The sequence below is a fragment of the Trypanosoma brucei genome, chromosome 11 (assembly GCF_000210295.1).
Source record: "Trypanosoma brucei gambiense DAL972 chromosome 11, complete sequence".
NCBI lineage: Eukaryota > Euglenozoa > Kinetoplastea > Trypanosomatida > Trypanosomatidae > Trypanosoma > Trypanosoma brucei.
The window spans coordinates 2,833,111-2,844,542 of record NC_026744.1 but is presented as its reverse complement, the minus strand read 5'-3'; the positions used below and the strand labels follow the sequence as shown (position 1 = coordinate 2,844,542).

The 11,432-nt window shown below is 50.5% G+C and overlaps 4 protein-coding genes across 4 annotated transcripts; all 4 read right to left on the bottom strand.

Annotated features, from left to right (window-relative positions):
* Positions 1-157: 157 nt before the first annotated feature.
* TbgDal_XI12000 (hypothetical protein, conserved) lies at positions 158-3,706 on the bottom strand (the record flags this gene model as incomplete). The annotated part of the gene is made up of 1 exon (XM_011782043.1): positions 158-3,706. One exon carries the CDS (start codon positions 3,704-3,706, stop codon positions 158-160), a length of 3,549 nt encoding a protein of 1,182 aa, XP_011780345.1.
* Positions 3,707-4,139: 433 nt separating this feature from the next.
* On the bottom strand, positions 4,140-5,036 carry TbgDal_XI11990 (hypothetical protein, conserved; the record flags this gene model as incomplete). Its single annotated transcript, XM_011782042.1, has 1 exon — positions 4,140-5,036. One exon carries the CDS (start codon positions 5,034-5,036, stop codon positions 4,140-4,142), a length of 897 nt encoding a protein of 298 aa, XP_011780344.1.
* Positions 5,037-5,175: 139 nt separating this feature from the next.
* Positions 5,176-6,402, bottom strand: TbgDal_XI11980 (hypothetical protein, conserved; the record flags this gene model as incomplete). The annotated part of the gene is made up of 1 exon (XM_011782041.1): positions 5,176-6,402. One exon carries the CDS (start codon positions 6,400-6,402, stop codon positions 5,176-5,178), a length of 1,227 nt encoding a protein of 408 aa, XP_011780343.1.
* Positions 6,403-7,767: 1,365 nt separating this feature from the next.
* TbgDal_XI11970 (glycosyl hydrolase, putative) lies at positions 7,768-11,394 on the bottom strand (the record flags this gene model as incomplete). The annotated part of the gene is made up of 1 exon (XM_011782040.1): positions 7,768-11,394. One exon carries the CDS (start codon positions 11,392-11,394, stop codon positions 7,768-7,770), a length of 3,627 nt encoding a protein of 1,208 aa, XP_011780342.1.
* Positions 11,395-11,432: the final 38 nt, after the last annotated feature.

The following is an 11,432-nucleotide window of genomic DNA, read 5'->3' as shown; positions in this document are numbered from 1 at the left end:
AACAAAACTCACGAAAGCAAGAATTAACTGTGATGCAGAGACCGGTTCGCCCAGGCAAGACGGCAACGAAGCTTCACCAGAAGCACAACACAGTTTGCGGTCCGGTAAATATTAAGCTATCAACGTTAGAACGATTAAGGGGTGAAAAAGAAATGAATCATGCAATGAAGCATGATTCCCATCGTAACGGTACGGTCTCAACACCCTGACCCACCACCACGCACATATCTGGCGGTGATGCGGATGGGTCGATGGCAAGCCCACTGACGCCGCGGACGTTTACACGCCTCTCTCCTGCTACGTGGAAAACGTCCCCCCTAATCCGTAGAAAAGTGAGCCGCTCATCATTCACCGCAACTGCCATCCCATCGTGCTCCTTCATGCTTTCCGTTTCCCCACAATTTATCCAACTCACCCCCCGACCCGCCGTTAACCCCACGCGCACAGAACTCAATGTCTCTATTCCATGCGTTGAAGCACGCACAAGCACGATATCACCAGAGTCCATCGCCGCAAGCACACGCCACGATGCGGCTCCAGTTCCTTCTCTCCGCTCTTGTTTCTCAACCGAAAGGGCGTCGACGGCCACCTTCTTCCAAACACTTCTTGATAATACCTCTCCTTTTTGAGCGCAGCACACACACAGCGCCCCACCAGTGTCACCCGCTATGACGAGCCCCCCCATTATGCTAAGGGCACATACGGCAGTCACGGGTCGCGGTGTTTGAGGGTCCAACACCACTTTTTGTCGAAGTATCAGCTTGGAGGTGAACCCAAATATCCTCAGTGCACCGTCGCTGCCCCCAACGACGATGTCTTTTGCTGTTGTGCACACTGAAAGAAACCGCGGAACACACTGGCTGGTGGTGGCTGTAGGGCCGTCAACAGCGGAGTCGCCGTTGCCCCTCACCCGCTGCTGCCTCACATTCATGTGGGCCATTACACGCCAACTGTGGCGGACCGACCACTCCCAAACGGCAACAGTGGCGAGGCTGCCGACGGTTACAAACCGGACTTCCTCACCGCAAGTCACCGATCCATCGGCAATGCTACAATACGACATTCCGAGTATATTGGACTCATGCGGCCCTGAGAGGGTTTGTGGTGTCTCCATGGCGTTAGTGGCCTTCGACGGAAGGCTCAGTACACTTACTGTGGATTGCTCCGCTCCACAAAGTATGCATGCGGCCGGCTCTGGTAAAACAATAACTGTGTTGTAATCCCGACCCGTTGCCACACCACCGTACAAGAGTCGCGAAGAGTTTTCTGGGTTGTACTCGCACCATTCTCCTTCCCTTCCATTTGAACAGTGACACACATAGGCGTACCGCCCTTTTCCCTCCGCTCCATCGGCTGCTACACCTGACGAAACGGCTGCCGTTAGCAACCGCGGGGCTCGCACCTCATGACACTGGGCAATGGGGTGCCAACCACTAATCTGCGGGCGCCTGGAAAAGACGGTGATATCTGTACCAAACAATGTCACCGCAAAACTCAGGTCATTGCTGCCCTTTCCACACTTTGCCGCACCATTGCTCCAGGCCAGAACGGTGGAGACACGCCACGGCAGGAGCAGTGGACAGGAGATGGACCGAATATCTACTTTCAGAATATCATCGCTGTCCACAACTAATGCTCGCCATTCACCCTGATGCGATAACACCGTGACCCGTGTTTCAGAATTACTCGTTGGCAAGACCACCTCTTCGGTGTCAACAGCCGCTACCGGAGACTGAAAGAGGCGGTCCCGCCACGCCAGCGGCTGAGTTTCCTGTGACTCGCCCGGCTCCACTGTGTGAATATAGAGGCTACCTTCATCATCACCCGTGAGTATACAGAGACACTCTCGTCGTAAAGTCCGTTTCATGAGGCGCAGAGTGAGGGCGGTAGTGTGCGTACCCGCGCAGACAGCAGAAAGCCATTCAGTTGAACGTTCGGAAATATTCTCAAACGCAGAGACGACAAGCTGACCACCCGCATGGACAGTAGCCAAGACTAGGTGTTGTTGATACTGTAATCCTCGAACAAAGAGCACCTTGGAGGATGATGTCATCAACTTCACCACAGTAGGCGGAGCTCTACCTCCATTTTCCTTCTCTGCTGCATTTGAATACCATGCGCCATACAGAACTCCATATACGCCTCCCCCCGTTGTACCTATAAGTGCGATGTGCTTTGGTGCAAAATTGTTCGACGGGACCAGTGGAGGCGACAAGGAGGTGATGGCACTAAGACATGACGGTACATCCTTTTTGCCCGAACAAGTTGTAGGAAGGGGGAAACGCTGCTCGTGCGGGGATGTGTCCCCCTTGTGAAAATGAATAATGATAAACTCATCCTCCGTGCACGCCAACAACGTTCCATTATCGTCGCAATGCAGCCCCCTTACATGGCATCTCTGCTTGATAGGGGTGCACGGGATAAGTGTTGCCTTTCGCAACTCTGACGGCTGGAGCCTCGTGTAATAAACGCACCCATCGAATCCACAAGAGACGACGGCAGTCACATATCCGCTGCTCACAGCGTGCTCCACTAGAGCTACCTTGTACACCCCGCTACCCTCATGCTGGTGGGTACGACAATGAATAGTTTGAGGCTTCAACGGTGTTTCCGCCGCTTCTAGTTCCCCCTGGTTAAAGCACAAGACATTCACAGTACCGTCTTCACCACCTGTAGCAACAACAACTCTTGAATGTGTCCGCGTCGGCAGAATGGATATGTCAAACAGGCGCCTGCGGGCGAGCGCCGCCCGGCTCCCGCGCCAACAACAAACCCACCTCGTTTTTTCCGTTAACTGAAAATGGCTCGCAGTGCACGTGTCCTCCCCGACGGAATGATCGCTATGTGAGACATATACTGTGGCAGTACGATCATCGCTACAAGTGGCCACGCAAATGCGTGAAGTGACCGCAGATCCGTTGCGCTGCTCTCCGCTACCACCTATCGCAACTGCCTTCACGGCAAACACAGCACAACCGGGGCTGTGGGCACTGATACGCGAGAGGACGGGAAGTGACTCAGTACCATCATCCATTCCTCTTAGCTGCTGCTCCGCGCTCGTTATAGGAACGCTCCACACAGCAACTCCCCCGGCGTACGTACCGGTGAAAATTAGGATGTTGCATCTGTCCGCAGTCATCAGAGCCGATGCGGCTAAGGCAATTCCCAGTCCTTTCACGGTGCGTCTCAACACGATTCCTTGACTCTCCTCCCTCATTGCGACCCCCGCAGAAGCGTCCCAGCCAACCATCAAATGCTGTTCAGGGATTACGTGTGCCGAGTTGAGCGTCGTTAGCACCAAAATGCCCGCAACGTCTCCAAGACTTTGGATGTACAGGATCCGCGCAAAATTATTGAGCGACAGCAGCAACACACTGTTGTGCGGCTTCGCTGCAGGGGGGGCTCCCTCACGCAGCTCATTCCGATACAGAGGAGCAGCGTACACACGATCCGCACTTCCGATTACAACAGCTGAAATGATGAGTTCATTTGTGGCAATGTAACTCATTCTGTGCTGCTCTAAGGCGGTGATCACCGCACCATTAGGGAGTTCTGTAACTACAAATACACTGCTGTGGTCCATGTCATCATCGACCGATGAGGCCAGCACACGGTGCCCAACCGCGAGGCAAAACCACGATGAACTGACAGACACGGCCGTCACTGGGGCGTGTAGGAAGCTGCTTCTATCAGCCTGGGGCCGCATTTTGCATAACCTTTCCCCCTTCCGTGCGTTTGCGTTACAGGCTATTGGCAACACGTACGGGTTGATTTTAAGGGAAAAACGGGAGAAAACAAACACTTAAGTGGACGGCCCACGTGACCGAGAAAGTGGCTTTCGCCCAAAGCTCCAACTGTTAAAAGTTACATTACGGTCAGCGCAAACTTTGCTTCACACCCATGGGGTTTACCCTGAATGGCAGAAAATGTGGAGGAAAGAACAACGCCAACAACAAATAATACACCCACGCACATAAAAATATATGTACACACCTATACGAACGGAAGCACGACAAACGTGATAAAAGAGGGCACCCAATAGCAACAGACACCGGATAGCTTGTTGGCTAGAAGCAGTTCTCCGCCAACCCCACCACGCCGTTCCGTACACGAGCACTCGACACCTCCTCAGAGCCTACCTAACCCTGTTGTTTATTGTTCCAATCTACTGTGTTCGTGGGTTTCGTTTCATGACACGTAATCACACCATACCGCTGTTGAATTTCCTTCAACCCTAGTAGACACACCTCTTTGGCTGTTAAACTAACGATGTAGCGACACACTTCTGCCTCTCGCACACGCATAGTTGGACTGTTACCTTCGCCCTCGCGTGCGCAGTACAACTGCACCTCCGTTGTCCGGGGGAGTTGTGTGAGATCACACGTTAAACCATCGCTGTATATGGTGTAAATATATCGCAAGCCTTTTGTGTTCACGCCGTAGCGCAAGTCCAACACGTCCGCCGGTGGGGCCACTCCCAACACGAAGTGCGGGTCCTCTTTCATTTGCTTCGGAGCATTCGATTTGCTATCCCCGGCAACCGCAGAACGGTGAAACTGCTCCACACCTGACCCCCAACATAATCGGTACGTCCACCACGATTCCTCCATCGTGTAGCACATGTTCTTCAGCGCTCTGTTAACCACAGCCACATGTTCTAAGGAGAGCGGAACATCTAGTTCACTATCCTCCGCCTGAAGTGTCTTCTTCTCTTCGACAGTAATGTCAGGCAGCACGCACAAGTAGGCCGAACCGTTGCTAAGCCGCATAGGATAGTACTGTTCCTCACTGAGTCCACTGGGGACTGGGTCGCGAGAGAACACGATGTTGTATTTGTGTTCAGTGACTTCCTCTTGGCCACGCACAACAGACACAAGCACGAAAGTCGCTAACCGGAACACCAGCACCTTAGCACGAGTCGCATACATTACACAAGGGATAAAAGGAAACGGTGCCAACGTTGCGTTTGTGCTGTTAACTTCCAAAACTAAACAGTTTTGCAAAAGAAAAAAAATAAACATGAAATTGTGCAACATGAACAACCAGTGTTGGTAACAAGGATTGTTTTTTTTTTTTGAGCCACAACTTAGTTCTTTTTCCAAGCACAGCGGAGCATCCGCCAATATGGGGAGCAGTTCAGAGACACCGTATTAACAATGAAGAGAATGCCGTGCATCAGCTGCATTCAGCGAATCCAGCGGGAAGAATATCTGAGCCCTCGCTGCCTGCTTGCAGACGTTGCTTGAGCATCCTCATAGCTTTCAAAAGTTGTTTTGCCTGCCACTTATCCATAACATCTGGACGTTCGACGCCACGGAAACGGCGATTCCAACTGCTATTACTCTCGGCACCAAAAGGCCGAATGAGATTACTGCAGTTTCCAATTTCATCGACACCCTTTAATGCCTCGCGCGCTGCGGAGTCCAAATCGGAAGGGCTTGGTGGAGTGGGGGAGGAGTCGAAGGGCAGTACAAACGCCTTTAAGAGGCGGAGCATAGCGGCGTGGAGAGGATCCGGATAAGCACGTTTACTTGACTTCTCCATCTCACCTGTTATAAAGGTAACCACAGTGTGTGCTTGGATGACATCACGATCTAATGCTATGGCAGCTGCGTAGTGGAGGCGCAGCGGCGCGTACTCGGGGTGCAGCGCGATGAGTTCCTCTAGTACGGCGGCGCGACGAATCGCTAACGTTGTGCGATTCTTGAAACTGCTCACACAAAATTGCAACCACTCCAAGTCAGTCCCGTGGCGTCTACAATCAACCAAAGTCTTGGGAGTAGTGTTGGTGGGTGGAGATGGAGTTTCAGCGATCGGCAACGTATTTGATATCTGCAGAAGAAGCTGCATTCCCCTTACCAGCGTCGCGCTGTGTGAGGTGGTGTCATCAATGGCAAAATAATACTCAGGAAGGACAACTGTGGTTGCGTACGACACGGCACCCTTAACGCCCCACATCGGCTGATTTTCCCTCTGTTTTTGTTCCTCCCGTTTGAGCAGAGGATCCAGCATCTGTAATGCAAAATCCACCGCACTCCGGTAAATGGCAACGGCACGGTTTATATAGGGTTCCATGATAACTGCTGGTTCGGCCTTGTTTCTCGCCGCAACCCCAACGACCTTTTCCAATGTACTTCCAATTTGTATCATACCCCTGCTGAAGTGCGCGAGGTTTTCTTCCTTCTGGTCCACCTTTGCCGCATCTAGCGCTTCCGAAAGGAATGCCGCATCGTCGGCAACGGCATCAATTAGAGGACCAAAAGGGCTATTCTCCTGGGTTTCGTGCAGCAAGTAGCCGACAAGCAGAAAAGCCGCCGCGGCAGCAACCAACCACCGCTGGCGGTAGAGGGTTTTCCGCGCGGATGCCAATAGGCCCCTGGATGCAGTTCTTTGCCTCTTCATAGGGGGACGTGCAGAATTATTGCGAGTGCAAATGCGATTGTTAAATCAAACTCCTTCTCTCCTTCCTCCTACACTTATAATCTTCCCTTTTGCGCTTTTTTTTCTTTAAAGGATAAGGGAAATACGCTGTAAAGTAAACACTACTACTGTTATAGTTAATTATAGTACCCCCTACGCTTTGATCTAGCTACCTTTCTACCATGATACCCGCATAAGGTAAAGTTAAGATAACGCATTGATGCAGAAATGGCAAACTCCATGAAGAGCCCACGATGAGATTCAAAGTGATGGTTCGTGCTGGCGCAGGTGAACAAGCGCGGGAAATGCGTGAAGAACGGGCACAAAAAAGAAGCAAGTAATCCGACTCCGTATGCTTCTTTTTTGTTATTACTTCTCATATTTTGTCTTTCCCTTCCATACTCCTTTCCATACGCATGCAAATGCCTCGTCTTTTTTTTCCCCTTCCCTTCCCCCTTTTTTGCACATATGGCCTGAAGTTGACCACAGAAAGGTTCGCCGCACTTCCTAAACGACTGATTTTGAAAAATAGCTTAAATGTACAGTAATTGTAGAAGAAAGGCATTGCAGCGACTGCTGCATCCAAGAACAGCGCCGTCGCCATAAAGAAAGAAAAAATCGTAAAGGCAAACAAAATAAAATTTAAAAAAATTTACAACCGATATTTGACCTGCATTTTCCTTTCCACCTGAGTTTCACTCTTCTCTTTTTTAATTAACACAAATGCAAGCGCACCTGCTTATTTGCCCTTTGGAAACAAATATCACAAATTTCCTTCAATCCATCTTATTATCTCTCCCCTCCGCACTTCAACGTGCGATTGAACAAATAAAGAACAAAATAATAACAATCTTTGCTGTGGTGGCACAACACGTACTAACAATAAACACATCTGCAACGAGCGGGTTTTCACAACTGGAGCCTCCTCACAGCCCCCACCGCATTACTTAACTGATGAAACAAAAATAATAAGGGAAGAAATGAATCAGCTGAACCATCACTTTCTGTCTCAACGGTACATTCAGCCAGCGAAGTGCACGCCACGATATCCTTTTGGTGTTGCCGCGCCCGCTAGGCGGCTCTACTCGGCACCCATTTTTCCATTTTCCCCCTTCACATCCTTTCATCTTTTCGCCAATCTTGCATCACGACTCATTCCCCTCGTCAACTAGATGGATGCAAACAAGTAAATGCACATGTATACATATTAGGTTGCTTATTATTACACAATGTTAGCAACATAAATGATCAAAGATCCCTATCCGTTCCGCACATATGTTTCTACAAACAAATAAATATAAAAAATAAACGCGCAACCGCTTTCGTTTTCCCCCATCCTACGCGTGCTTAAGTAGCTGGAAGGGTTGTGGTCACTCGTTCCAACTGGTCCGGTGGAGCGCCCTCCATATTATTTGGTGCGGTGGCGGGCCTATCGACATCCCCCGCTACGGCAACTAATTTCCTTTTCGAGGCATACTCATCCAACTTGCCGAGTGTTAACACGCTCATGCACGGCACATTCACAGGATGCACTCCACCCGGCACATACTCCGCATCGCGCTGCACGTCCACAACTAATTTGAACTGTTCCAGTGCGCTTTTCGAGAACCCCCCAATCCCACGCATAATAACGATAGTCCGTTCGAAGCTGGTATTGAGTTGTTTGCACAGAGAGCAGAAGTAGTCCACCTCCGGGCGCCAGCAGAGGGAAAGAACTTCCCCATCACTTCCATCAATGCAGCGGTCGATTAGGCACATAACTTGTGGCACCCTTCGCAGCATCCACTGACCACTTTTACTGTCTGTCACACAACCAATGGAAATGCCGTTCTGTCGGAGCTCCGCCATGAGGTGCAGCGCCCCTTTGTTTACTTTGAGCCCCTCCTCCCGAATCTGAACGCGGAAGTTATGCCGCTTGCGCTGCAGCAACCCATATACTGTGTCCGTCTCAACGGTATCATCTGGGCAACCAGGAGGGATGTTTGTAATGCCGTTCTTCGCAAGAAGGCGTTGAGATGATGTGAACGAATTTCCATTCTTGAGGTATGCAAGATATATGTCCTCTGTAAGCACAAATGAAGTTTGCCCCATTTCGTGAAGGTATTTCTCGAGGGTTTGCTTCCATGCGCGGTAGTGATGGTCCTCCAGGTCCTCGATCAAACTGTCAAGATTAAACACCACACAGTCGAAGTCAAATACGCGAACATCGCGGTAAAGCCTCACGGATTCAGACATGCCTTCCTTCAGGTGGATGGTGTTGGTCTCCGTATGATAAATCGGCAAACCGCACCTGTCGAAGCACCCCTCCACAGCCGTATATGTGACCATCCTGCGAGTAATAAGCACCTTGATAAGGCAACCGTGATGGCGCACAAAAAACTGGTACTCCTCCCACGCGTCAGGGAGAACAGGGTTAAAGTGCAGTGTGTCATCAACTACCCTCATTCCACCGAATCCAACGGTCAAACACCACCAAGATCCCGCCGCGGAGCTGCAGTGGATGCCGCGGGCTGTATTACCGAGCGCATTTTCAATATCGTTGAAGAGAGACTGGTGGAAATAGTGCATTCCCTTGTCCAACATATCAAGTTGTATTGCAATGATACTAAATATCATCGAGGTAAGCGAGCAATCGCTTGTGGTGATAGGCTCATAGAAGTTGTAGTTGGCACGCACCTCGTCTTTTGTGCACTTTTCCGGCAATAAAAGCGAGGCAAGAACCACGTCGGGAATGCGACATACCTGATGTCGGTAAACAACAGAAGGGTCAAACGTACGAAATAGAAGACTTTTCTTCTTCTTCAGTTCATCAAATTTCCACTTTTTCTTCCTCATGAATAACTGATCAACAGGGTGCACACGATTTTTGGCATCGAAAACTAGTACCACCTTTGCAGCGGCCTTGTCCATCATTGCAAGGTCATCATCAGTTAGTTGGCATCTCTCCTTCACGCCTTCCCATTCGTTAGGGTAGTCTCTTTGCATCGATGCGGCTATTTGCACCGCCCACTGCATGTGAAACTTTGCCATGAGATTTGTAAAGTAATTATTATCACCGAGACAGCTGTAATCATCGGGTCCCCCCACAGATCTAACGTGGAACTCTGCTTTATCCCACGTACCCCATATAAGCCAAATGAGCGCAGTAGAAAACAGAACATCAGCACCACCTTGCGGTAGAATGGAGAAATCATTTGTGGCAGTAATATACTGCTTCATACCGTACGCAACAACCGCATTTGTAAACAGGAAGGCCGCGCAGAACGGCGGAGGATTGCTTTCCAAACCGTTCACAGTCCTCTGTGGGTATAGTGCACCTCGTGGAAGATCAACGTCCGCCGCAAGGCTTCTCGCTTGCGGCAGCGTGTCAATACGAAACTGCAACAACCCGCGTGCGACTTCGGGGCGCACATGTGAGAAAAAAGGAACGATAAACGCGTCTACATCCCACTGGTGCATGCCTCCCTGCAGCTGACTCATAAAACCACGCGACGGGTGACTTTGAATTTGTAACCCTCCCGACGACATAAGAAGGTGCAGCATGTTAAATCTCACCGCACTTTCAAGCGACGGACCACTGGCTTTGATATGTACATTCCCTCTCTCCCAGAAATTTGACAAAACGTCCAACTGTTCGCGACAGATGGCCTCGTAGGTGACAGCAGCCGCTTCTCGAGCACGGTGAATTCCCAGGTCACAAATATCCTCCGGTGCTGCATCCTCGTCAACTAGGAAGGCAATGTATTTGGTAAGCTCAAACCGTGTAGACTCGCGTATTACGCTGGTGTAGATGGTTTCTGCGCCGTTTCGTATCTCAGAACATTTCGGTGCGAGGAAGGTCAAGGATGGTGTTGGTTGCGGCTGTGGTTGTGCCATCGGCTTGGGCGAAGCCAATGGTGTCCGGCCTGCAGCTAAAGACGCATCTGCTGCTACAACGCACGGTGGAGTGTTAGCACCATGTGCTCCTACTGCACTTGTAACAGTTGAAAACGTCGGCACACTCTGTGTGTTAATGAGCTCGTAGTGCGTGCTACGACAAGCCTCAAACTCAGCCACCACTAACCGCTTGCAACTATTTCGTGTGCGCACAAGCACCGCTGTCGAAGCGTCATGCAGAGTGCGCCTAGTCATAACATTTTCAATCTTAAGGTGTTGTCGCACACCCGAAGGAACAATGGTACGAGATACGATGCGGATATTCGTATTGGAGACGTTCTTGGCACTAACAGAATATTTAACTGCTGCGATGCTCCTCCGTGTTAGGGAAACAATTCTTGAAGACTCAATGGTCACCTCGTGCCCATTACTCCTGGATTGCCACACCAGGTGCCGACGAAGCTCACCCGTGTGATAATCTAACGTGCGTCTGTGCGAAAGTATGATCCCTGTTTCTGAATTCACGTGCTCACCTCCGACAAAAACGTCGATGCAAAAGGCATCCGGCGCACATACAAGAAATGACTCACGAGCACAAGTTCCAACAGTGAATGCCCTTTGCTGCTGATGATGGGTTAACAGAAGCTCCTCGCAGATCCCGTTGACGTAAGTCCCACGCAGGGTTCGTTCAGGGGGCTTCCATTCTTTGGAGGCGGTCGGGTGCCCCTCGGTGGGTAACGAGTCACACCTAACGGGTGAAGATGGGTTTCCAAGGAGATGACTGTTGCTCAAACTCCTGTTCCCCACCTTGATGACATCATTGCCAATACCACCGTACAAGGAAACTACAGGACTACGGATGGCTATATCGTGAGAGTTTGTACCCCTCGAATACGGGGGCGCAACGAGTGACTCCTCCGTATATCCCCGGACGGTTACACGTCCGTTTCCAACAGAAAATAGTGATTCACTTACCGGAACATCCATTTCTTTCGGAAGCTCAACTTCAACGAGTTCCCATGGCAGACAGAGCAGTCGCGAAGCACTAGCCGCAGTTGAATTTGAACACGCCCGACCCCTCAAATCGCGGGACGACATAGTGACTTGCACCGGTAGAATCAAGACCAGTTACACCT